Source organism: Mus caroli, unplaced genomic scaffold (genome assembly GCF_978045245.1).
Source record: "Mus caroli unplaced genomic scaffold, Mus_caroli_1 scaffold_20, whole genome shotgun sequence".
In the NCBI taxonomy this organism is placed as follows: Eukaryota; Metazoa; Chordata; class Mammalia; order Rodentia; family Muridae; genus Mus; species Mus caroli.
In genome coordinates, this window is record NW_028227275.1 from 52,969,920 (window position 1) to 52,997,250 (window position 27,331).

General features: G+C 48.4%; 1 protein-coding gene across 2 annotated transcripts; it reads right to left on the reverse strand.

Moving 5' to 3' along the window:
- Positions 1 to 8,612: 8,612 nt before the first annotated feature.
- On the reverse strand, positions 8,613 to 25,047 carry Chrm1 (cholinergic receptor muscarinic 1). Of its 2 annotated transcripts, XM_029472839.2 has the most exons (3): positions 24,541 to 25,047; positions 23,998 to 24,089; positions 8,613 to 11,130 (listed from the first exon to the last, which is right to left on the reverse strand). In XM_029472839.2, the coding sequence occupies exon 3, from the start codon at positions 11,057 to 11,059 to the stop codon at positions 9,677 to 9,679; it is 1,383 nt and encodes a 460-aa protein (XP_029328699.1). In that variant the 5' UTR covers positions 11,060 to 11,130; positions 23,998 to 24,089; positions 24,541 to 25,047; the 3' UTR covers positions 8,613 to 9,676. The 2 variants fall into 2 exon arrangements, with proteins under 2 accessions (XP_029328699.1, XP_021007434.1); XM_021151775.3 differs by lacking the exon at positions 23,998 to 24,089.
- Positions 25,048 to 27,331: the final 2,284 nt, after the last annotated feature.

Genomic DNA, 27,331 nt, shown 5'->3' on the forward strand with positions numbered 1-27,331 from the left:
CCAGTTTCACGGCATTCAAAGCCCTCTTCTGGCCTCTGTGGATACCAGGCACATGTTCATATATGCAGACAAAACACCCATACAGATAAAATAATTAGAAAATATTGCCAATCATGACTTACAAATGGGCCTTACAGTGACTTACAGTGGACATTTTGAATTTCATCGTGAGACTGAGCCTCTCAAGTGTGGAGGCTGCGTCATTGCTTCTTTAGCTGTAACAGCTCTGCTTTCCCAGGAAGGAAACAAAAGCTCAGAGATGTGCAGAAAGTCATCCAGCTTATAGAGGAGTTGGTGTTGAGATAAAACCTTGGTTAGGTTCCACCTTCCTGGCCTGGTTCTGCCACGACCAATCTGGTTCCAAGAAAGCACAACTCTGTGGGCTAGGGAGATGACTTAGAACTTAAGAATGCTTGTTATGCAGTTATGAGGACCGAAGTTCAGACTCCCAGTAGTCAGATAACAAGACAGGTGTCCCACAAATGCCCTTAACTCCAGCCCCGAGGGATCTAACATCTTCTTTTGGCTTCTGTGAGCACACAGACACACATATTGGGACATACATGTGCACAGACATAAGCAGAAACACACACACATCTTTTTTTTTTTTAAAGATTTATTTATTATATGTAAGTACTGTAGCTGTCTTCAGACATCCCAGAAGAGGGCATCAGATCTCATTATAGATGGTTGTGAGCCCCCATGTGGTTGCTGGGATTTGAACTCAGGACCTTCAGAAGAGCAGTTGGTGCTCTTAACCACCGAGCCATCTCTCCAGCCCCCCCCCCCATCTTAAGAGAAGAAAATGTCATTTTGTCCAGGGGTGGACTCCTATGCACATCACTGTAGCAGATGTCTCTCTGGAGATTGTTGTTTGGATATGTAATGTCTTCCTTGTTTTGTATTAAAGTCTTGTTCTCTACTTAGTGGACCCCAATAAGAAGCAAGTGAATCAGGAGAGTGGGTACTAACTTTAAAAATGGGCTACCAGAAAGTGGGGCCTGGTTGAAGCAAGTAGTCCCTGGAGACTGTCTTTGAGGAGTGTGCTTTGCTGTGGCCCTTTCCAAGTGAGCACTTCTATCATGCCCTCTCTGCCTGACAGTCTGCCTCACTAGAGGCACAGAAGTGTGCAGTCCAAGGGACTGTGGACTGAAACCACTGACACTGTCTTCCTTCTTTTAAATCATTTCTTTCAGTGACAACCAAGATGTCAGCTAACCAGGCTCCTTCGAGGCTGAGATTGTCTACAGTAGGAATGATGGATGTACTAAAGGTGAAGTGAGGGTAGAAAGAGCTTGAAAGACAAGATTCATTCTCTCTGGGACCTACACACGCAAACCCACTTTGGAACAGATTTCCAGGGAAGACCAGAGAGGAGAAGGAGGAGGAAGGATGTGTGTGTGTGCATGTGTGTGTGTGTGTGTACACTTTTCTATTGCTGTGAAGACACAACATGACTAAACCAACTTATAATGGAAATGTTTACTGTAGCTCATGGTTTCAGAGGGTTAGAGTTCATAATCATAATGGTAGGGATTATGACAGCAGGCAGGCATGGCTGTAGCTGAGAGTTTACATCCTAATCTAGAGGATCTCTGTCTCTCTCTCTCTCTCTGTCTCGTCTCTCCCTGTCTCTGTCTCTCTTTCTCTCTCTCTCCCTCTCACTGGGAATGGTGTGGGCCTTTGAAACTGCAAAGCCTGCCCCCAGTGACACACCTCCTTCCAAAAGAGTACACCTCCTAATTCTTCTGAAACAGTTCCATCAAATGTGGAACCAAGCGTTCAAACATATAAGTTTATGGTGGGCATTTGCATTCAAACCATTACTATGTATATGCATTAATGCATGCACATATACACGGAGGCCAAAGGTTGGCGTCTTCCTTTATCATTTCTACGTTAATTTAAGTTTAATTTTTGGAGACAGGATCTTATTGTGTAGCCCTGGCTGGTCTATAACTTGCTTTATAGATCAGAGTGGCCTTATAACTCATAGAGATCAGCCTACTTCTGCCAGATTGCTGCAGTTAAAGGCAGCCACCATCATGCTGGGCTTGACTTATTTTTTGTGATAGGGTTTCTCACTGAACCCAGAGCTTGCCATTTTGGGTAGACTGGCTGACTAGAGAAATTTCCACTCCCCCAGAATCTGTGCCCACCCCCCCGGCACTGGGGTTACAGGTGTGCCAGGCTTTTATGTAGGTGCTGGGAATCTAGACTGTGGTCCCTACAGTTGTGAAGGAAGCACTTTGCCAACAGAATCATCTTCTGAGCCCTCCCATGTTCCTTAATTGCCATTTTTCCTGTTTATCCTGACATATCACCTTGATTCTCTGCAAAGCCCTTACTCCCAGACATCTCCCCAATGTCCTCTCTGTTTAATGGTTTTATGGTTCTAGTGCTCCTGCATTCCAGTTCCTCTCTGGTCATCTCTTCCACCTCCAGGCTGGCTGAAATCTGTTGTCTACTGAGGTGCCTGGAGCCCCAGTGTGTAATTGCTGATTCTTTCTGGATCCTGAAGGGAGCATAGGCAGTCTTGAAGCAAAGCAGGATAAGAAGAGTCTAAGCAGAGGAGTTGGAAAGAGTTGGACATAAAGGTGTGAGTCCAGTGCCTATGCGAAGACCAGAATTCCAGAATCTGTAGGAGGGCTCATACACCCAAGAGGCTGAATGTGAAGGCCTTTGGCTAAGGGGCTCGTTTTGGGTTTTGGAGATAAGGTCTCACTTTTGGTATCCCTGGTTAGCCTGGAACTCTGTAGCCCAGGTTGGCCTCAAGCTTGAAATCCTCCTGCCTCAGTTTTCAAGCTGCTGAGATTACATATGTGACTAGCTTTGAGTTTGCGTTCTCTCTCTCTCCTTCTGTCTCTCCCTTCATCTCTTTCTTTTTAAAAAAGATTTATTTATTTTTATTTATTTATATGAGTACACTGTAGCTGTCTTCAGACACACACTAGAAGAGTGCATCGGATCCCATTACAGATGGCTGTGAGCCACCATGTGGTTGCTGAGAATTGAACTCAGGACCTCTGGAAGAACAGTCAGGGCTCTTAACTGCTGACCCATCTCTCTAGCCCACTCTTTCTTTTTTGAGACAGAGTTTTATATAGTTCAAGTTGATGATAAATTCCTGGTCCTCCTGCTTCTATCTCTTGAATGCTGTGATTATTCCAGGAAAGTACAGTGTGTGTGTGTGTGTGTGTGTGTGTGTATGTGTGTGTGTGTGTGTGTATTAAGGTTTTAAAAAGCCAGGCATTGCTGGGCAGTGGTGGCACACGCCTTTAATCTCAGCACTTGGGAGGCAGAGGCAGGCAGCCGGGGGTATACAGAGAAACCCTGTCTCGAAAAACCAAAAAAAAAAAAAAAAAAGTTAAAAGATGTACTTATTTTTATTTGACGTGGATGAGTGTTTTGCCTGCATGTATGCATATATATGTCTGTACCACCTTTGTGCCTGGTGCCCACAGAGGCCAGAGGAAGGAGTCGGATCCCCTGAAGCTTCTGGTATGGATGTTGTGAGCACCATGGGGTTGCTGGGAACTGAACCTGGGTCCTCTATAAGATCAACAAATGCAGGCTGGAGAGATGGCTCAGTGGTTAAGAGCTCTGACTGCTCTTCCAGAGGTCCTGAGTTCAATTCCCAGAAACCATGTGGTGGCTCAGAAACCGTGTGGTGGCTCACAACCATCAGTAATGGGGTCAGATGCCTTCTTCTAGTGTGTCTGAAGAGAGCAATAGTGGTGTACTCCTATGCATAAAATAAATAAATAAATCTTTAAAATCAACAAATGCTCTTAACCTCTCAACCATCTCCTCAACCCGTTGTTTTTGAAGGCCTAAACACCAGAACTGTGGCTGGAACGATGGCTCAGAGCACTGGCTGCCCTTGCACTGGACCCAAGTTCAGTTCCGCAATGCTCACATAGTGATTTGCAACCACTTCGGCTTCAGTTCCAGGGGGATCTGGTAACCCTCTTCTGACCTCCACACATGCACATGGTGCACATACATATATGCAGGTAACATATTCATACCCATAAAATAAACAAATCTTTAAAAGATAAAACCATAAAAAAGGCAATAATATTTTGTGATGCATGAAAACTGTTAGATTCAAATGAAGTTTTATTGGTATACAGCCATTCTTATTTGCTCTAGTATGTGATTTATGGCTGCCTTCAACTGCAGTGACAGAGCATATAACACAGGAGTGCTCATGGGTATCCTTCATTTTGTCTCTCATCTTTCAGAGTCTGAAATGTTTGCTCCCTGGCCTTTTACAGAAAAAGTTTGATGCTGAAGTCTGAATTGAGGGATTGTTTTAGCATGGTCTGCAAGAGCAATGGAGAAAACAGGACATGTTCATGAAATGTTTAGAGGTAGACTGGGTACAGGCAGTGCGAAGGAGTCTAGGTTGACTTATAGCTCTCTGGTTTGAGGAACTGTGTGAATTGTGGTTCCAGGAAGGCAGAAATACCAAATACCAGGGCCAGGAGGACAAGGATTGGGAGAGAAAGAGAGAGCTGGACTTTTATAATAGAATACTCCTTTTGCTGACTCTGGTTTATCATGAAAGCAAAGGCTCCAGGAGCAATGCATTCTTCAGAGCCCAAGGCTGTCAGGGGAAAACGTGTTGAAAGAGTATTCTTGCTTTAAAGGCAAGCAGGTTCCAAATGCAATTCTATTTGGAGTTAGTCCTGTGAAACCTAAGCTAGGCACCTAAGAATAAAACCAGAGATTCTACAGGCCTTGGGAGACTCTGCAAGGATAGGTCACACAGAAGGAAGACTGTAAAGGCTTCAGGCTAAGGGGCTGGCTTTTGTTTGTTTTTGAGACTTGCATGGATGATATTTGGTATCCCCAAATATCAAGACCCCTTTGCCTTCATGGTGATGACATACTATTCAGAGAGGGCAGGACCTGTTTCTGAATGTTTATGTGTGTAGGTGTCTTTTCACACTTGTGTGCCTGGTGCTGGAGGAGGGCAAAAGAAGACATGGAATCCTGTAGGGCTGGAGTGAGTTCCTTTTTGTTTCCTTGAGACAAGATTACACACATAGCCCTGGCTGTCCTGGAACTCTCTATGTAGACCAGGGTGGCCTCAGACTCATAGGTAGCCTGCCTCTACCTCCCAAGTGCTGGAATTGAAGGTGTATGCTATCATGACTGGCACATTGTTTATTGACTTATTTTGAGGACAGGCACAAATGCATGGGGGTGGTGATGACAGCTTCCATGTGTGTGTTCTCACCATGTGGATCTCTGGGACATAACTCAAACTCTCAGCCTTGATAGCTAATGCCTTTACTCAGTGAACCTCTTGCCAGCTCCACTCTTGAAATTTTGAATGAAGCATAAAGACTTTGGGTCTGGTTAATTTTGGTGTGTGATTTTTTTTCTTTTTTTTTGCAACGTGTTTTTATAATAAAAAAGTTTATGGATGAGACATATAGCTCATTTGTAGAATGTTGGCCTAATATATGAGGGACCCTAGATTCAATCCCAATACTAGTTTTAAAAAGGAGGATGAGAAAGAGGAAGAGGAAGAAGAGGTAGTAATTTGGCCAGTGTGAGGGTGAACATCTTTACTTCCAGCATTCAGAGACAGAGGCAGTCAGATCTCTAAGAGTTCAAGGCCAGCCAAGAGCTTGTCAAAAAAAAAAAAAAAAAAAAAAAAAAAAAAGGCAGGGGGAAGAGCGTTTAAACGTCAGGTTTCTTAAATTGCCAGCAGGTGGCGCTAAAATGTCATGGTGGAAATGGAAGTAAGGCTGGGCTTTGAGTGTGGGAGGGATTCTAACCTGTTCCTCCTCAGGCTAGCTCCAGTCTGGGATTGGTAGAAGATGTGGTATTCACAAAGCGACCTTATTCTCTCCTTACTTCTACCAAAAGGCCTTTGTTCCTGGGGTAAAGAGACTCCCTCAGGGTAGGAGTGGGTGCTGTGTTTGAGATGGACAGATCCCCACGCAACCCCCCTCTTCCTTCAGGCTCATGGTATTCTCCATCCTGGGTTGGCAGAACTCTTTCTTCAGAGGCCTGCAGGACCCCAATCCCACCTGGACTTTACCCTCCTCCTTGCTCAGGTGTGCGCTGGACACTCTTCAAACCCAGTCACATTAGGATGTAAGATTCTTCTTCCTGGTTTGGGGGAATAGGACTCTAGACGTCCCAAAGCCAGAACAGAGGTACAGGGTAAGACCTGGGTGAGAAACTAGACCTGTGGCAGCCTCTTCTGTGGTGACACCGATGGTACAGCCATCAAGTGCTTTTACCAGTTTGCCGCATCCCTCTGACACCTGCAAAGGGCTTGCTCCTCTTTTAGAGATGAAGACACTGAGGACAGGGGCATGCCTAACAAAGGTTATTTGGTGGAGGGCATAGCAGGACCACGGTGAGGTGCCCATGAGAGGGAACAAGTGATAGGTGTGGGCTGTTACTCTCATTTCTGGTCCTGATGCTGGTCTCACCCCATCCTTCCTGATGCTGGTCCCATCCCCTCCTTTCTTGATGTTCCATTGGTCCCAAAGCTTCACTTCTTCCAGTGCTGCTCAGCTTTCTCAGCCCCTCCACCTCCATACCCTTGACACAGGTGGGACATTTATTTCTGAAGGGGGCTTAGGGCTACAAGGGAACATGAACAAGCCAGTAGCCCTTACCAGGGTTTCAGCTGTCACCTGTATTGGTGATACGGGGTACATGGTTTACATATAAGGATCATCCCCATATTGCTGTATTTCCTGCAGCTTCTGGCCAGCTTCTCCTTGTCCACCTAGTGGGCTATCCTTGCCCACAGTGTTGGAACCATTCCATAGCTTGTGGGTGATGTGAAGGTGATTGAGTGAGGCATTTGACACCCCATTGGCTAATAGGGTTGATGCAACTGATCCGACTGGCTACGTAGGCGTCTTCTTCCTCTATCATCCCTCCATATTCATCTTGGTCCAAATCTGTACACTCAGTTCAAGAGGAAGACCTTCCCAGATAAAGGAGGAAGGTCAAGGGTATATACCAGGAGATGCACACCCCAGCTAGAACTGCTAGATAAGCTCTCAAGGTCCAACAGTTTCTGGGAGTTCAGGAAGCTAAATGTGTGGGGGTGAATTCCCACCCCTTCCTCTACAGGGATTTTTTTTTAAAAGGCTTATTTATTATGTATACAGTATTCTGCCTGCATGTATGCCTGCAGGCCAGAAGAGGGCACCAGATCTCATTATAGAGGGTTATGAGCCACTACCTGGTTGCTGGGAATTGAACTCAGGACCTCGGGAAGAGCAGCCAGTACTCTTAACCTCTAAGCCGACTCTCCAAGCCTGCAGGGATTTTTTTTTCTGGGTCCCCACCCAGGACCTCAGCCTTCTAGGATATTTTTTTACCCCTCTCAAACGTTTTATGTGTACCAGAATCACCTTGAGGCTGCTGGTTACAGATAGCTGGTTTCCATCCTTGGAATTCTTCTTTTAGTAAATCCATAGTGATCCCAGAAATTTACCTATTTAAGTTCCCAGGTGCAGGCAATGTTCCTGGTTTGGGCCTCTGTTAGATTACCAGGCCTTGTCTGGCTCTGGGCAATCTTGGCTAACCACTGGATTATCCAGCATAGAAGAAAATCTTTGCTTGTCTGGAGCACATCGGATAATCTATACTAAGAATATGGTTTGTGGTGGAGGTCCTAGGCCACTCTCTATCTGTTAAGCCTCTAGAGGGGCTGGACACTGAGGCCAACGGTGTGGGCAGTCAGCCATGTTTGTCCCTATGCCTGTCCTCTAGTACAAACACCAGACACCAAGGTTCCGGAGGGTGTTTGTGGCTGGCAGAATAGCATGTAGGCTGTCAGACATCACTGCTGGAGAATGAAGTATTCTGTGACTTCCTGGGAAAGAATTGGCATCTTGTGCCTGGTTACTCTGGGATTCTGCTCTGTGTGCTTTATTCTGTTGTTTCCTTCTGAACTCTTCCACAGTGACAGTGACAGACTCTAGTGGCCTTGCAGAACTCTCTGTTTTCCCAGCAAACCACTGACATCTGGGTTAGCCTTGGGACTCCCAACTACTACTATACTTGGCTAACCACTGCTTAGGACTGTGGGGTTAATCTCTTCAGGTTCCTTTTCGTCAGGCTTTGGGAACTTCTCTGACCAAAACAATGCTTAGGTTGTGCCCTGAGGGTTTCCCTGATTGAATGCTTTGGCCTGAGTATCCTAGGTCTGTCACCCCTACAGTCTAGAGGTCAGGAGGTTGTGGAAGCCTGGGCGTTGATTTGTTTTATAATCCAAAAGAATCCTCTTGGGTCTCTGGGTCTTAGTTTCCCCAGCTACAAATAGGAGTTTAGAAGAATTCTGTTCCTCCTGGGAATAAGGCCCTAGAGCTGCTATGTACAGAGTACATAGGGCTGTTTCAGAGGTCAGGCCTGCCTGGCTTAGCACCACTCACCTGAGCCATGGACTCACAGGTTGTGCTGCCCCCCCCCCCCCCCCCCCGCAGGGTTTAGTCGATCTAGTCATGCAATGCTGTCCTTGCTGGATCCGCCTTAGAAGCTGCAGCTCACTCTCTGCATTGTAGCTCTTGTGCCTTCCCTGTCCTTGCATTCCTGGCCTTGGGGCCCAAACAGGGAGGAATTCCTTATAGTGCCCACTAGTTACGTGGCTTTTATTCACAGACTCAGCATATGCTGAGGATGGAAGAAAAGAACAGGGGCCAGGCAGGGCCTGGAGATTAGGGTGGCAGGGCAGCCATGCACGGATTGGATTAAGGAGTTTACAGAAGAGAATCTGCTGGCTGGGACAGACCCATGTGGGGCAAGGCTGGAGGCAGGCAGCATGCAGGAGGTCTGGCTAGATCTGCCCAGAGCAGATCCACCCAGGTAACGGCTGTGAGCCAGGAGGGTGGGACCGAGGTCACTTTAGGGTAGGGAGAGAGAAGAATGGGTGTGGGACTGGATAGCAGGCACCTTACCCCCCCAACTCCCACTCCCACCCCCAGGAAAACGGCAAGGAGGGCCGGTTAGGACACCTGACATCTGGTCCTTGATGCTGCTTTGGGACTTGGTGTATTTAGCCAAGCTGGTCTCCTCTGGTGTCGTTGTCCTGCTCACGCTTGGACATTTGCCTTGGAGGTGACCCACATAGGGCTGACCTGGGGACATTTGTAGGGAGGTTGGACAATCCTGGAGAGTATGCCTAGGGCCTACCTGGATGAGCTCTGCCTGTGTAGGGAGGGGATTTCCAGCCAGGGTTCACCACCTCCCTCCTCTTCCAAACTTTTCTCTCTGTGCTTGGTGTGATCTCCCATATGTAGCTGCAGCGGGTGCTATCACCACTGCAATCCAGGCCCCCTGATGGGCCAAGGAAGACTGCACCTTTAAACTACTGGCCCGCCCTGTTGGCTCCTGACTTCCTGCCTAAACGCAAACAGTCCAAAGCCCGGATCCTCCTGCTGGGCCCATTCCCACACAGCAGGGATCAGAAAAACCAGTTCCCCGGGTTTCACTCTCTGTCTGGGAACAGCAAAGTTTGGAAAGCGGCAAAGTCTCTCTGGGCTGTCCAAGAAGGTGACCCAGGGGCCTGGGAAGCCAGAGGAGTTCTGAGCAGGGCTTTCGGGCTGAAGATGCAGCCCATTTTCCGGGACACTTTCCACCGGCCTCTCCCTGGAGCTGAGGGTGGAAGGATGCAGGAGACGGGGGGCCATTAGCATTGGCGGGAGGGGGTGCGGTGAACAGAGCCAGGGCGCTTGGGGATTTTGCGCCAGCGCCGCTTGTCCCAGCGGCAGAGCAACAGCAGGCGGAAAGTGTCCCGGAAGGCTTTGTTGCAGAGTGCGTAGCACATGGGGTTGACAGTGCTGTTGACGTAGCAAAGCCAGTAGCCCAGCTCCCATAGGGTTTCTGGAACACAGTCCTTGCAGAAGGTAGACACCAGCACCATGATGTTATATGGTGTCCAGGTGAGGATGAAGGCCAGCAGGATGGCACTCAGGGTCCGAGCTGCCTTCTTCTCCTTGACCAGTGAGAAGGTCTTTCTCTTGGCCAGTTGTTCCTTCCCTCGGGGTTTTTGGCCCTTGCCGCCTCGGTCTCGGCCTTTCTTGGTGGGCCTCTTGACTGTATTTGGGGAGCTTTTGGGGGGCTGCTTGGTGGGTGCCTGTGCCTCAGGATCTACCATAGGCATCTTGATCACCACTTCTGAGCCAGGCTCCTCACCTTCAGAGGATGTGAGGGACTCCATGGAGCCTTCATCCTCTTCCTCTTCTTCCTTCCAGCTGTAGGCCTGCAGAAGTCTGGGTGCTCGGCAACAGCGACAGCAGCGACCTGGAGGTGACTCGGGTGAGCCTTCAGCTCCTGGCTGCGACCTCTCTGAGCTGCTGCTGCTGCCACCACCTTTGCCTGGTGTCTCAGAACCTTGTAGGGCTGCTAGCTCCCGGGCTCGATTTTCTGTCTCCCGGTAGATGCGCCAGTACAGTGTACACATGACTGTGACAGGGAGGTAGAAGGCGGCCATGGCTGTGCCGAAAGTGATGATGGGTTGGGAGAGGAACTGGATGTAGCACTGCCCAGCCAGCACCGTCCGCTCCCCAACTAGGTATTGCCAGAAGAGAATGGCTGGGGCCCAGAGAACGAAGGAAACCAACCACGCGAGGCCAATCATCAGAGCTGCCCTGCGGGGAGTGCGCTTGGCTCGGTAGCTCAGGGGTCGGGTCACTGAGAAGTAACGGTCAAAGCTGATAAGCAGAAGATTCATGACAGAGGCGTTGCTGGCCACATAGTCCAGGGCCAGCCAGAGGTCACAGGCCAGTGTGCCCAGAGCCCAGTGGCCCATGAGCAGGTATGTGGTATAGAGGTTCATGGAGAAAGTGCCAATGATGAGATCAGCACAGGCTAGGCTCAGCAGGAAGTAGTTGTTGACTGTCTTGAGCTCTGTGTTGACCTTGAAGGAGATGAGCACCAGCAGGTTGCCTGTCACTGTAGCCAGAGACAGGAGGCCTGTGGTGATCCCGATGAATGCCACTTGCCAGGGACCCTTTCCTGGTGCCAAGACGGTGATGTTGGGACTGACAGCAGGGGGCACTGAGGTGTTCATTGCAGCCCGGTGGAATGAAGGGGCAGCCCCTTCCTCCAGTCACAAGATTTTTTTCAGAGTAAGGGCATCACCTGAAAAGAAAGGACACGAGCTTTGGCTAGGCCACTCGGTACCTCTGGCAATTCTGAGTGGAAGATACAGCCCCAGACCTTTCAGAGTGCCAGGCCAGACAGCATCACCCCCAGGCGCTGGCACCTACTCACCGTGGCTAACAATGTGCTTTCCAGCCACAAGGAGATTTTTGCCAGCAGCATGGGGGCAGTCCTGAAAGCTAGGGACCTAAGTCATCATGAAAGCTTCTGAATGGGTTCAGACTCTGAGCCTCAGTTTCCTCATTGGAAAAATTTTCAAGTATTTTTACTTTATGTGTATGAGTATTTTGTCTATGCGTATGTCTGTGCACCACGTGTAAGTAGTGTTTGAGGAGGCCAGAAAAAGGGCATCCCCGGAACTGAGTTACACACATTGTGACTACTTTGTGGGTGCTGGGAACTGAATCTGAGTTCTCTGGAAGAGGAGCCAGTGAGTTCTCTTAGCTACCAAGCCATCTCTCCAACCCCTAATTCATTCCTGTTTTCTTTAAATTTCATGTGGCAGGAATTGGGAGGGTTCTTTTGTATACAGACCTGCGAAATTTTCCAAGCATTTTGTTCAACCTTATTAATGTCTTCATTTAAGAAGGACTTGCTACATGCCAGACACAGTGCTAAGCACCTAATCAAGTTATCTAATTTAACTTGTCCTGCTCATCCTTAGCAGGATGGCCCTTGCCATCCCTTTCTTACTGGAGGTAATGGTGACTGAGCAGCTTCAACCTCTGCTATAGTGAGAAGATGCTGAGTGGGATTAGAGTCCACTTCCTCCACTTGCTGTGCATGGGCTGCTCCAGTGTGAGGCTTTCACCAAAGAAAGGGTAATGGAAAGAAGAAGAAAGCTCCAAAGAGAAGAAGAGGGTGGGGAGTTATGGTCCTCATCTGTAATCCCTGCACTTGAAAGGAGGACGAGGCAGAAGGATCAGGAGTTTAAAGTCATCCTCTGCTACACAATGAATTTGAGGATAGCCTGGGCTACAGTTGAGGGCAGTGTTGAGACAGGGAATAGGGTACAGGAGAATGTGTGGTTTATGCCTACACATTCTTCCATGGATTGTATGCGAAGCAGGCAACAGGGGCGATGAACTCGGCTCCCAGTCAGGTGAAGGTCTGGCCCCAGATGGGATGTGAGTGGCTCTCCTCCCTCTCTCTGGTCTGTTCCTGGGTCCCAGCTAAGAGTAGGGCAGCATGGGAGATAGGAGGATCCCCCAGACTTTTCTGGAACCTGGAGTCTGCCCCGACACTAAAATTGTGAAAAATGAAAGTCTAGAAGGCAGGGGAGACCTTCAGCCAAAGGCAAGGCAGACCGAAGACCGAAGGTCCTGCTAAGCTGGAGCCCAGCTGCTGTGTGGTTTGGTGGGTCCTTTATTGTACCCCCACCTGTCTACTAAAGAAATTTAGGGTCTTCCCAGCCTGAAGCTGTGGCCTGTAGGATTGAACTGTTGGGAAGATTCTTCCAGGTCCTGGTGTTGCTTGGGGGCTTAGTCAGTGACACAGAGAATAATGTTCTGTGCCTGTGATCATTGTATTTAATGCTACAGTTAGGCTGCCTGCATTTAACACTACACTTGATGTTAGCTAAAAGGCTGTAGGAGAAGTGGTAACAAACAAGAGGGTATTGGTATTGCCTTATTTGTTCTTTTCAAGACAGGGTTTTTCTGTAACTTGCCCTAGTCATTCTGGAACTTGTAGACTCGGCTGGCCTTGAACTCACAGAGATCCACCTGGGTCTGCCTCCCAAGTGTTGGCATTAAAGATATGTGCCACTACACCAGTCTTTGTGATTTTTTTTTTTGAGACAGGTCTCACATAGCCTAGACTGGCCTCAAAATTTCCATGTAATCAAGGATAACTTTGAATTCCTGATCTTCTTCCTCCTTGCCTCCCTGCCTCAAGTGCTAAGATTGTAGGTAAGGTTTGTCTGGATTTGAATCCACACTTTGCCATTTATGTAACTTAAAACAACAACAACAACAACAGCAGCAGCAGCAACAACAACAACAGCAACAACAAACCACCCATAAGATCTGGAGAGATGGCTCAGCAGTTAAGAGTGCTTGCTGCTCTTCCAGAGTTCAGTTCTCTGTTTCCACATGACAACTCACAAAGTGTTACATGCATATATGTGTAGGAAAATATCCATATTTATAAAATAAAAATAAATAAATCCTAAAAAATTAAATAATTCACTACAATATAATTCCCACACCTAAGGCTCAGGGAAAAACAGAAAGACTGTAAAAGCCAGAGAATCAGGATGTTTGCTGTGAGATGCTGTCTTACAGGGGTGTCTGAAGCTGTTTCCGTAAAACCTCACCAATATGACTGACTACTGAGTTGAGCAAGGACTACAGAGCAGAAGTACTAAAGTGGGAGCAGAAGGCCGATAAGGCTTCAACACTGCACAAAGACCTACAGGCAACTAAGGACATTGGCAGTGAGAGAGATAGTCTTCCGCAGGGAAGGACACACCAAACGGTTCCCCAATATCAGTGGTCAGCCCTGAAAACACACATACAAGTAACATGAGGTAGACTGTGCAAGTTGCATTTATGCAGTTAGGTGTGTGTACACACACACATACACATACAGACACATGCACACACATGTAACAAGTAAGGAAAAGAGGCTGTGAACTTGCAAGAGAGCAAGGTGAGGTATATGAGAGGATCTGGGACAAGGAAAGGGAAGCTAAAATTCTGTCATTATATTATCTCAAAAATGAAAAATACTTAAAAATAAATCTTAATTAATTAGTGACAGGCTCTTGTGACAGGGTCTCATATAGTACAGCTTCCCTGTGCAGCCAAGATGAGGAATGACTTCAAACTTCTGATTCTACCTCTTCCTCCCAGGTGACAGGATTAAAGGCTTGCACCACCATATCTTATTTTATTGACTATTAATGTGCTATTACTATTTTCTTTAAGTGATTTAATGTCCATAACCATAGATTCCTCAACAGAGATGTAGGGATTAGCTAAGACCTTCAAGCTAATGACTCAAGGAATTGTTGAGAGGATTAAATGAGTTTTTGAAAGTCATGTGCTTAAGAATGGCTCTTGATGTGAACACCGGTTCTCCATAAATTCAGTCTGTGTAGGAATGAGGGTTCTTTCCTGCTTAGGAGTGGCTACTTCTATGAAAAATATCCCTTAGTGAGGGGGGAATACTCTTACCCAGGGGTGAACCCCCTAATTAGTTATCCAATACTAAGGGGTCAGCCCTGAAATAATATACATACAAGTAATACTAAGTGGACTGAGCAGCTTGTATTTATGTATTTAGGCATACATACATATATATGTAACAATAACCACTAAAAAGACATCATGGTTTCAGAGGGAGCAAATTCTGGGGGTACAGGAAAAGGATTGGAGGGAGAAAAGGGAAGCGGGAAAATGATGTAATTGTATTTTAATTAAAAAAAATCTCTTCAAAGGTTGGGTGTGGTGCCTCCAGCATTTAGGAGGCAGAGGCAGTCTAGGAGTTCAAGGTTGACCTGGTCTACATAGTGAGTTCCAGGGTAACCAGAGCTACAGTGAGAAACCTTGTCTTGAAAAGAAAGAGAGAAAGAAAGAAAGAAAGGAAGAAAGAAAAAACAAGAGGAAAAAAGAAAGAATAAATAAATAAGCAAACAATTCTCCTAGAGGGCTTGGGTATAGCTCTTAGTAAATTACTAAGCATTACTAGGGCCCCGAGTTTCATCTCTAGCACAGGGCCCCATATCTCTGATGGTGCAATAGTGGTGACTGACAATAATGGTGCCTCGTGCTGTTGACAGCTCACCCCAGTCACTGTTAAAGTATTTCTGTTCGTTCATGCATTATCTTATTTAATCTGTGTGTGTGTGGTATAAGGAATCAAACATGGGGCCTTACACATTCTCACCAAACTTTTTTTTTTTTTTTTAAAGACATTTCATGTAGTCTGGGCTGGCCTGGAACTCACGTTGATCCTCCATCTTCAGAGTGCTGGGATGAGAGGCAAAGGGTCCCAGGCCGGTTTTACACGGTGTGGGTGATGAAGTTCCACGCTAGGTAAGCATTACAAATCGAGCGACTTCTCCACCCCCCACACTGAAGCTCAGCAGGAAAACGACATAGGCACAAGTTTACAGATAAGGGAACTGAAAGAGACCCAAGCAAAACAGCCAGAGAACCTGTAGAAGATCACACAGGAATGTACACTCAGGACTGGACCCCATTCTCTTCAGTGAAACGTCATTTATAAGAACCTACAACTAAGCATTAAAAAACAGCCAAACAAAACCTCACAAAACCCAAACAAACACAACGAAAAGACCGAATATCATTGGAAACTAATTCACCCATTTGAATTTTAAAAGCATTGCATTTAAACACAGTTCAGCACCCACATCCACCCCACCAGCATTGTGCTTTAAGTCCAGGACTTTGCAGCTAGGCAGACACTTTGCCACTGAACTACAGTCCTAGCTTCTGAGAGTCTTGATAGTGTGTATCCAGGCCAGTTTTGGACTCACTGTGTAACCTAAGTTGGCCTTAAACTCATAATTGAGCCTCCTTCCTTAGCCTTCTGGATGCTGGGATTAGAGGCATGAGCTAACCATATTTTGTAAAATATGATTATCTTTATCGCTCAGTTTTGTCACACGCCTTCTAAACTAAAGTCAAGCACTGAACTAGAGGCTGGGATCAGGCCTTCTTCCCTGGTAAGGCTGCAGCTGGCCACTATCTTGAGAATTTGCCCTGCATAGGTAATGTCTTTGGTTTTCTGAATTTAGGGTTGATTAATGACAATTGCCCAGAGGGAATAACTGAGGCCCAGCAACATCGGAGAGAAGGCATTACTAAGGTCTCCTTGTTCTTAAACTGTGTACAGTCCCCTTTGTGTCAGCTCCATGTGCTTTGGGGCAGCAGAGCTGAGCAGAGACTTGTAAAGGAACTAAAGTATATTCTCTGGCTGATCGGAGAGTCTGCATCCTCCCAACTGCAGAGGCTCCTTGGCCACAAAATTTAAAGATGTCCCCAAACTCGATAGTAGATAAACTAATGTCTTATATGATGTGAAAAATATTAACACAAATACAATCTATTATGAATAAAATGTCTACGGCAGGATCTAGCCCTACACATGTGCAATCCTATTTATTTAGCTCCCAAACCCCAAACCTGACCCTGGTTCCCAAATAAATAGTTCTTTATTTACAAAAAGAGCAAGCTTGTTGTAGTGTTGGTTGATTGATTGATTGATTGATTGAGACAAAGTCTTACTATGTAGCCCAGGCTGACCTCAAATTCAGAATTCTTTGCTTTAGTCTTCCAATGCCAGAATCATAGCCATGTGCCACCAAGACTGGTTTGTTATTTGATTTGTAAAAGTGTTCCAGGCTGGGTGTGGTGGCACACTCCTGTAAACCTGGTGCTCTAGAAGTAGAGGTAGGAGGATGTGGAGTTCAAGGCCAGCCTCATTTACATAGCACATTTAAGGCTAGTCTGAGCTATGTAAGACTGTTTTAAGAACAAAAAATAGGGCCGGAGAGATGGCTCAGTGGTTAAGAGCACGGATTCCTCTTCAGAGGTTCTGAGTTCAATTCCCAGCAATCACATGTTGGCTCACAGCCATCTGTAATGGGATCTGAGCCCTCTTCTGGTGTGTCTGAAGACAGCTATAGTGTATTCATAATAAATAAATAAATAAATAAATAAATAAATAAATAAATAAATCTTTTAAAAAGGAAAGAAAACAGAAGAAACAAAACAAGACAAAAAAGCAACAAACAAATCAGTAACAAAGTTGCAATATTGCCTTTCTGGGTTATGAAGTTTTCTTCCCTCTGTCTCTGTTTTTTGTCTTTCATTTTCTTGTGCTGGGGACACAACCCAGAACCTTGTGCATACTAAGCATGTGCTTTACCATTGAGTCACACCCTATATCCCTGTGACCCCTCAAGTTTTGCTCCAAGGTGAGTGTCTCATTTAACTTGCCCCAGGCTTGGCACCAGTACCTGGGACCCATTGCTCTGGAACTAGGCTCAGTGCTGTCCAGTCTTTCAACTGTTATCAGCACAATCTCCTAACCTGTCATCCTTTTCCCGACGTTCACTCCTCAGCTGATGAGCAGGATCCCAAAGCAGTCACACAGTTAATGACCTTGGCTCTTCTTCCTGACCCCCTGTCACAGTGCTCTGACAGGGGTGTCCACCCCAGCTCTTCCCTTGTTCTTATCTGCTCTTCTGTATGAAGGAAGATTTGGACCATCCTAGCATCGCTTCTTGGCCTTTTGGCTAAGATCAAGTGTGGACTATCCTAGCATCTCTGGGATCTGTGGAGGGTCCTGAATGCAACATGTTCAGATGCTGCACAGGGAGGACTCAAGTCCCTGAGGTGAAGCTGAAGGATTCAGGCCCCTTCACTGGAAGCTGCAGGGACATCAACTCTGGGTGGGAACATGGTGACTGATTCTTACTCATCCCAAGCTTCACTTAGAGACAAGTGGTGACTACCGAGAATGACACAAGTGCTTTTATTTGGTTTAACTTTTCTTTTGAGATGGGGTCTCATTCCACAGCCCTGGGTAGCCTAGAACTTACTTTGTAAACCATGCTAGTCCATGCATGTGGAGTTCCAGGCCAACCTCATTTACACAGCAAGTTTAAGGCTAGCCTGAGCTATGGGAGACTTTATTTTAAAACAACAAAACAAAACAAAACAAAACAAATCTCTGCGAGATCCACCTGCCTGGCTAAAGCAAATACTTTTAGTACAGGACACTGGAGAGAAAGGATCAATATTCTCAGAGGCAAAGCAAGGCTGGCAGTCTCTTGCCTCGATGGCTAGACATCCCTGCTAAATCTTTTTTTAATGGTCAAATTGGTAGTCATCATACTTAGGACATGTTGTGCACTAGATATATGCTCTTTCCCCTTTTCTGCTGAACACTTTTATCGCTGTAGTACAGGTGAGGTATCTGAGGCTCAGAGGGCTGAGTGGGTTTCTGATGGTCCCACAAGAGGTAGTAGCATTGGGACTGTGACTTTAGCTTTCCTCTTCAAGGCCTGTGTTCATTCTACTTGGCCCATTGCTCTGTGCCTCTCTGATGTTCGCCTCTCTCTGGGAATGTTTAAGGAGAAAGGGCAGAGGTTCTAGAGTTAGGTTCTCAGCGTCCTTTGGACCTTCCATTCTCCTCCGAGATTCAGCTCTAGCTGCTTGTGAGCCTGCTTTCCCATTACAGTGAGAGCAGAAAGAGTCGGAGTTTCCTGATCACCTACTGTAGTCCTTGCTGTGCCACCCTGGCAGATCTTGTCACCTCAGCTTCTCAGGTGTTGAGATGATGCATCTATGCTACTTTCCTTAACCAATTTGTCCTTCCCTTCCCTTCCCTTCCCTTCCCTTCCCTTCCCTTCCCTTCCCTTCCCTTCCCTTCCCTTCCCTTCCCTTCCCTTCCCTTCCCTTCCCTTCCCTTCCCTTCCCTTCCCTTCCCTTCCCTTCCCTTCCCTTCCCTTCCCTTCCCTTCCCTTCCCTTCCCTTCCCTTCCCTTCCCTTCCCTTCCCTTCCCTTCCCTTCCCTTCCCTTCCCTTCCCTTCCCTTCCCTTCCCTTCCCTTCCCTTCCCTTTCCCCTTCTTCCCCCTTCTTCTCCCTTCCCCCTTCCCCCTTCCCTTTCCCCTTCTTCCCCCTTCTTCTCCCTTCCCCCTTCCCCCTTCCCTTTCCCATTTTTCCCCCTTCTCCCCCCTTCCCCCTTCCCTTCCCTTCCCTTCCCTTCCCTTCCCTTCCCTTCCCTTCCCTTCCCTTCCCTTCCCTTCCCTTCCCTTCCCTTCCCTTTCCCCTTCTTCCCCCTTCTTCTCCCTTCCCCCTTCCCTTTCCCATTTTTTCCCCTTCTCCCCCCTTCCCCCTTCCCTTCCCTTCCCTTCCCTTCCCTTCCCTTCCCTTCCCTTCCCTTCCCTTCCCTTCCCTGGACACTGAACCCACTTACTTATGCTAGATTTCTAGTTCTCTCTCTCTCTCTCTCTCTCTCTCTCTCTCTCTCTCTCTCTCTCTCTCTCTCTCTCTCTTTTTCTTGAATAGGGTCTCAGGCAATCCAGGCTAGCTTTGAGCTCCCTGTGTGCTGAGAATGACTTTGAACTTCTGATCCACCAGTCTCCACTTCCCAGGTGCTGGGACTACAGACATGGACCACCACACCCAGTGTGGTGCTAGGGGCTAAACCCAGGGGCTCCTGATTGCCAGATGTGCAGACTACCAATGAAACTACATTCTCAGCTAGTTTTTCATGTTGTTGTTTTTTACAAAAAGTTTAAAATTTCTCAGTGTGGTAGAGCATGCCTTTAATCTCAGCATTTGGGAGGCAGAGGCAGGCAGATCTCTGAGTTTGAGGCCAGCCTGATCTACAGCGTGAGTTCCAGGACAGTCAGGCTACACAGAGAAACCTTGGCTCGAAAAGCAAGCAAGCAAACAAGAGTTTAAATTTGTGCGTAAATTTGCCTGCCTATGTGAGTGCGTGCTACATTTCCGGGTACAGTAAAGGCCAGAAGAGGGTGTCCGGTCCCCTGGAACTGGGGTTACAGGTGGTTCAGCCACCTGATACGGGTGCTTATAAGTGATTTCGTTTGAGGTCTCACTATTTAGCCCAAGATAGTCTTGAACTCACAGCAATCCTCCTGCTTCAGCCTTCTGAGAGCTGGGAATACAGGTGTGCACCATCATGCCTGGCCTAACTTTTATATGTATGCATGTATACACTGAGTTGTTTTCCCATTACCTATGCCAAGCTGACCAATCTGTAAACATCTGGGGATTCTCCTAGCTCTGCTATCTCTGTCTCCTATATCCTTTTTTTTTTTTTTAAGAATTATTTATTTACTTAATATTTATTTTATGTATATAAGTACACTGTTGCTGTCTTCAGACACACCAGAAGAGGGCATCAGATCCCATTACAGATAGCTGTGACCCACCATGTGGTTGCTGGGAATTGAACTCAGGACCTCTGGAAGAGCAGTCAGTGCTCTTAACCACTGAGCCATCTCTCCAGCCCTTCCCATATCCTTGTAGGAGCATCTGGATTAAAAGCAAGTGAAGATGCTTGCTTTTATGTAGGTTCCTGAGGTTTGAACTCAGGTCCTCGTACTTGCATGGCAAGCATGTTTACTCACTGAGCCATCCCTCTTTAACTTTTCACTGGGGAGATTTCACTATGTGTTTGTTGATGGCTACAGGAGGATGGTAGTCACGAATTGACTTGGTTTCTAATGATTTTAATCATCCTGGGGCTGAGAGTCAGGGTGTTGGGGTTCAGTAACGGAACCAGAAGTTTTATGAAGTAGGAGTCCAGAGTTAGATCTCTGATTGAAAGCACATCCTATTAAACACTCAGGGAGGGGCTGGAGAGATGGTTCAACGGTTAAGAGCACTGGGTGCTCTTATAGAGGACTGTGGTTCAAGTCCTAGAACCCATATGGTGCCTGACCACAGTCTGTAACTCTAGTCCCTAGGGGACTCAAGGCTCTCTTCTGGCCTTCAGTGGCACTAGGCAGGCATGTGATGCACAGATATACATATAGGCAAAACAGCCCATACATAGCAAATAAAAAATATTATTTTATTTTATTTTGCTTTCGAGACAGGGTTTATCTGTCTAGCCCTGAATATCCTGGAACTCACTCTGTAGACCAGGCTGGCCTCAAACTCAGAGATCCACCTGCCTCTGTCACCCAAGTGCTGAGATTAAAGTCTTGTGGTAGTACCTCCCGGCCTAATAAGTCTTAAACAAAACAGAAAGAACATTCATGGAGGAGCTGGGAGATAGGGATTGCAGGGTGGGGCAGGCAGGAACCTCTTAGGTCAATCCTTAGCTTTAAGCTTTTGTCACACTGACCTTAGGTAAGTCACCAAACCAACCTGAGAGCTTTTATGTAGGATGGGGCAGAGTTTCTAGTATGAGTTTGTGTGTGAAGATGTGTGCAATGCTGTATGAGACTAGGGATGGTGGGGGTGAGCTCATAGGTTTGTGGGGATGGGTTGGGATCTTGGGTTTTTCATGGTTTAGGTACAAGAAGGTGTTAAGAAATGCAGAGAGTGATTTTTTTTTGCCCAGGACTTAGGCCTCCTGCTGAAGACTGTTGGGAGCCTTTAATAATATTACTATTATTATCATAGCAACTGATATTTACTGGCTGCTTGAGTATACCAGACATGGCTCTACGAATTAGATGCATAATTTAATTTACTTGTTATAACTCCTTGAGAATAGATTCTATTACCTCCGATTTGCAACCAGAGGTGACTTTAAAGCCCATCAAGGATGCACTCTTCTGCCTCTGAGACCCGTCTTTGGGAGCCCCGACCCTAAGCTGCTCTTGATGGGGTGTGCAGCAGAGTCACAATGGTCTCTCCACCTGTTTCCACTCGCTTAGCCAAACCCCAGTTTGAATCAGCCAGCGGTCCTTGCTTTAGATTCTGGCCTGTGTATGTGTCATTTTTCTGTGTGATGGAATAGTGACAGGGTGGGGGAGGGGCGACCTAGCCATAACTGACGGGGAGGAAAGGTAGCATCTCTGCTTGCTTCATTTATTGGTTTTATCTTAGGGCTTGCTACATAGTAATTGCTCAGCAAATATTTGTGGAATAAATGCATGAATGTGTACACGGAGAGTGGGTACTCCTAATGACCTGAGGCTCTGGAGGTTGAAGATGAGCCTATAGGGATGATGACCAGCTCTGGAGCAGAGTTTAGGGGCCCCTTGCTTTTATGACCCCTTACCCACCAGGCCTCAGTTCTCTTGGGTCAGTCAGGGTGTGTCTGTCACAAGAGCATAGGAGAAAAATAAGAAAGAGCACTTCCTCTGCTCAGTGGTTCAAGAAAACCCTGCCTCATTGAGAGGCACAGGGAAGCTAAGTGAGGTTCACAAATAGATGTGGAGTGGGATGTGTGTGTGTGTGTGTGCGTGTGTGTGTGTGTGTGTGTGAAGTTAATATGGGTTGCAAGAGTTAAGGGATGAGGTCAGAGTTTCTAACACGAGGCAGGCCAGACTGATGACCGCCAGGGCCCTGAACCAATCTCTAGGGACTGAGGATCTGGCTGGTGAGAGGAAGAGAGAAAGAAAGGAATCACTGGGGGAGGCTAGAAAGAGGGCGGGGGTGTGTGGGGGGGGAGAAGAATTCCTGAACATTAGACTTTCCTGAGCCTGGGCAGGGAGTGTGAGGGGAGGCAGAGGGTGACAGCATGCTGGGGAGATTCAAGAAGGAGGCGTGGAGCCATCTTGTTATTCTGGGGCTAGAAGCTGTCAGAAAAATCTGGCTGGGGCCGTGATAACACTAGGGAGAAGGTGGTCTTCGGAGAGGGCTGTGGGATTGGGCCCCTGGGTAAGTGGGTAGTCCTGGCCAAGGCTTTTGACTGTCCCCTTCTTTAGGGGCCATGGCTCAGAAGCCAGCCTTTCTGGGTAGCTCCCAGTAGGTTAGCTTTTCACTTCAGGTGGCTCTTGGTTCATTAAAGGTTCACAACACTTCCACCCCTGATCCCCTGGCCCTGGAAACAAGGAAGTAAGTAAAAGGAATGGCTCTCATGTTTTGGGCTTAAGCTACTACCGGGAGCTCCAGCTAACCTATCAGAGGTCAGTGGTCATTAGTCACATGCTCCAGAAATACACTGATGATCTGAAGGAGGGGCATCTATCAAAGAGCCATGGCCAAAATTGCTCACCAGCGATGGACTTTAACTAGTTGACCGTCTTTAACCAGGTTGGGAGAGCCTGGCTGTTAGCAGGCTGCAACCTAGACCTTGCTCTGCAAGTGTGGCATCAGCCATTCTGGCCCCCTCATCCTCCGCCCTGCACGCCCCTAGATCCTCACTCCTGTGCTCCCCCCCTTCCCTTTCTTCTCTCTCTCTCCCTCCCCCATTCTTCGAGGCATCACCATGGCATCAGAGCCGAGCAGAAACTCAGCTCAATTCACCCACCTCTTCTCTGCCTGCCTGCTTGGGAGCCCAAGATCCTGCCTCACAAAGCTTGCTACACCCTTCCCTTTCCCACCATATCCTATCCTCCTGTTCACGGAGGAGGCAACACAGTATTACGCTGAGGATGAGGAGAATGGGGTTCGATTACCGATGGGGCTGCTATGTTTCCCTAATGGGGCCATGGGTACGTTCATTTTGCCTTTTTAGCCTTGCTTTCTCTGACTGTACATTGGGACAGCTCTGCCTAGACCTTTCTGGACACTTAGAACTTCCTATTGCTCTTCAAGATCCACCAAAGCCAAAGCTTCCAGTCCAGCATGGAGGTTAGAATGATACTTTGTAGCCCTGTCCCACCATCTCTTCCTCTTACATATCTCAACAGCTATCATGGTATGCCTTGTAGCTGAGATCAGAGGGTAGAAAGCTTTCCTTGGGCAGCTAATGGAGTAGCTGGTTACTCTGAGACAGGAGACTGGCTACTGGAGACTGCTAGCCAGTGAGGCAGGGGTCACTGGGCCAATGGGATGAGCTGCAGACAGATGTGCACTGTAAGAAGAACTGAACCTCTCTCCACTGGCGCTAAGAACCTCTAAGGTGAACAGATTTCCATGAGCCAACTGCCCCTTCTCCAGACACCTGTCTTAGAGGTGGCAACTCCAAGAATCAGAAGCTCTGGATTTAACTCATCCTTACTGGAGTCAGGGAACACATGTGTGCATCAGTACCCTTGTATTGCCCGCAACCTGCCCTCTGCAAGCCAAAGATACAAAAACACAGAGAGGGCCCTCTGGGTCCCTTCGCGTGCCAGGACCACATTGTCTGGGTGGTGTGGCTATCCATGTGCTTATCTGTCTCCAAAGAGCACTGGGGCTTTTTGCCTGGTCTCCTGCTGGCTTCTGGCCCAACACCCACCTTGGCATCCAGCTTGTCCATCTGGCCAGCAGCCTCATTCAATCCATCTTGGGGGGCTGAAGGTGGATAGGGGAGGTAGGATTCATGGTTTCCTGAAGGAGGAGAGAAGGAGGCTCTGGGACTGGTGTCCCCAAAAGTATGTACATGGGGTCACTCTTCAACTAGGTGCTGGTAGCCAGGGCTGCCTCCTGCCCTTCCCCTTCTGCCTTTAGTGTGCTGGGGGATCTGCTAACCACACAGCCATCTAATCTCTTCTGAAGTCTAGGTTGAGTTTCCTAAGAAGGTCTTTACCTTTTCTGCCAACTAAAGCGCAGAAAAACATCAGATGAATCCACTGAGAAGCAGCAGACAGTGTGTTTATAGCAGCCAATGCCCACTGCTAGAGAGCCCTCTTGGCCTCTAGACCCCTCCCTGGCCACCTCCCCTTTCAAGAATCCACCCCCATTCCTGTCTCATCCTTGTCCCTGCCCTGTTTCAGAGGACCCTGATGCTTCTGCACCCAGCTCAACACAGCCCCTCCCAAACCTTCCCAAATGTACTCACCATGGGACCGGAGAGGGGTCTGTAGGGTCCTCAGCTTCAGTGCTTCTCCGGGGGCCTGCAGTGTCTCCTGGGACCCAAACACCTGGCTCCCGGGGGGAGCTGCGCCCTGTGCTGGCAGCCGGAGAGGCACAGCCAGTGATTGGCATGTCCCACCCCCTGGCACGCCAGCCTTGGGGGGGAGGGAGGAAGGGAAAGAGAGGGAGGGAGGAAAGGGAGGAAAGAAAGGGAGGGGGAGCAGGAGGGAAGCCTCAGGCAGCATCTGGGGTTGGACTAAGTCCTGGAGTGTGCCCCCCTCGTCCACAAGGGCACCCACTTTGAGCCTCGAGAGGAAGGAGGCAGGACATGAGGAAAGAGAGCCCAGGAAAGCTAAAAGTCCAAGAGGAGAGAGAAGGCGGATACAGGGAGACAAACACCCACACCCACTGCACACAGGCTGGCGGCACACACACACACACACACACACACACACACACACACCCTCTCACAAAGGCACACTCTGTTTCCCGGGCACCTTCCCCCACCCAACCGGAAAGCCCCCAACTCCTGTGCACCATGTCCCAACACACATGCCCCGACACACATGCCCCATTATTCACATGCCTGCTTCCTTCGCATACCCTCCCCCCATGAATATGCCCACGCGCCCACCCACCCACCCACCCAGCCACACACTCTGCTCTTCCTCCCTGCTGTGAGGGAGCTAGATTCCTTCTGTTTGAAAATGACACATTGGGCCTCACGTGAGAGGTTCCAACTTGGAACAGACCCAGAGGGCTGGCTCACCCACCCTGGGACTGAGTGACATGCCCACATGCTGGGCACTGCACTCTGGTGTATGGAAAGGTCTGGTGTGAGGGTATATGCGTGTCTGGTTTGTGGGGCACTAGAGAAACTCTGTCTGTTCCATATGCTGTTCAGGGTCCGGCATGTGTGGTATGACATGTGTGCTCATGCCATTATGCAGCCTACGTAAATCCAGGTGTGACCCTGCTAATCTGGAGCCAGAACGCATGTGGGAGCGTGTGTCTGTGCTCAGTGTATGTCTGAGTGTTGCCCAACTGTGGAATTGGCTAATTTTGACAAGCGAGGTAGCATCTACCTCCCTGACTGCTCCACCCCCAGCTTCCCCTTGGTAGACAGACAGTCAGGCAGACAGACAGCTCTCCTCCCAGCTTGTCAAGCTCTGTCTCCCCTGACTCCCACTCTAGGTTCACAGGTGTGTACCTGGGGAGTACGAGCCACTTCTCCTCTCAGCCTACGGTTTGACCCTCACCCCCCCTTCCCCCCCAGGCTGGTTTGGATTTCTGTGTAGAGTCTCCTTGGAGATAGAGACACCCCCTGGGGGCTTTGTCATAGGGACCTGGGTCCAGCAATGCCCCAATAGAGACTTCCTGGAGAGCTGACCACCGAGGAGAATTGGAAACACGAAAAGCTCCTGTGTGTTTTGCCCCATGGGCTGTGATGAAGCCCTGAGTGGGAGGTGGGAAGGACCGAAATCAAGATTGCCTTTATGTAGGAGAGAAACGAGAAAGCTGAAGGTAGGTTCCAGGTGAGCCACCGTTTGGACTCAGGTCCTGGGCTCTAAGCGCAGGGTTTTGGAGTCCGGGGCACACCCATTCTTCCTTCTCTCTTCATTTTCCTACCAATGTTGAGCCTGGAGCTCAGTTGCCAAAGGAACCAGAAAAGGAAGAAATTGATGACGACTCTGGGGCTTGGGCCAGCAGATACGGGACGCAGGTGGCAGGTACATGTGAGGGCATCAATACTCTTGAGGCTGCCAAGGGGTACCCAGTGTGCCTTCTCGCTGTGTTTGGTCATATACTACAGTTTGGGGCGGAGGGGGTGACGGGGCAGGGGATCTGAACAGCTCCTCCTCCCACCTTCGGTGGCCTTAGACCCTTAGGGTTAGGTCAGAAAACAAGCAGTCTCTGTGGCAGGCTGCCCCCTACTGGGCCATCCTTAGGTTGCGGGCTGCATGTTGGGAGAGCCGTGGGGGTGCGTGTACTTGTGCGTGTACACGTGGTTTAGAGTGGGGGAGTTAGGCCTCCACATCCATTTCCGAGTCTGAATCAAGCTTCCTCTTTGCCCCCTTCCCCCAATCTTCTTGCTCTCCCTTTTCTCCCACCGCCTCTGCACATGTCCCTTTAGAAATAAAAACACTTATTTTGTGGGCGGGAGGGGAGGGTGTCCAGCTTTCCTCTGCCTCCTCCTGAGTGTCCTCATCTTTGGTCCGTGCAGCGTTCTGGAGTCTGTGCAGCTTCAGAAGAAGGGGTCTATAGCCCCGTACCTCCTGATGTATCACGCTTTTTGCATTCCCGCCTAGCTTGGCTAGGTCTCCTCATACCAGTTGGGGAAACTGAGGCACGAGGGAAGAAGGGAGGCAGCGCGGGGAGAAGAGCTCCCGCCCGGCTCGCTCGCCACCCCCGCACTCGCGCCGGATTTAGCCGCAGGGAGGCTGGGAACATTGTCTTTATTTTAAGCCGCCGAGTGCGGCACGAACGCGGCTGCTCCCGACAAAGGGCTTCGCTAAGCGGCTGCAGGCGGCGCACGTGGGGGTCCGGCCCGGCCCCCACGTGACCCCCCTCTCGGCTGCCCAGACCCTCTCCAGCATTTTTCCCCTCTGTTCAGGTGGGGGCGGGTCTACACAGGACTCGGGGGGTCTGCGCTCCTGCTGGTTGCTATTTTTGATCAACATTGGATGACTCGGCCCAATCATAAATGCTTCTAAGTAGGGAAAAAAAAAAAAAAAAAAAAAAAGAAAAGAAAAAAGAGCGAAGTTGTCCTGGGTTCG

What these genes read in the sequence shown, in the direction of transcription:
- Chrm1 (XM_021151775.3), bottom strand. Translation starts at nt 11,059, where the DNA reads ATGAACACCTCAGTGCCCCCTGCTGTCAGTCCCAACATCACCGTCTTG.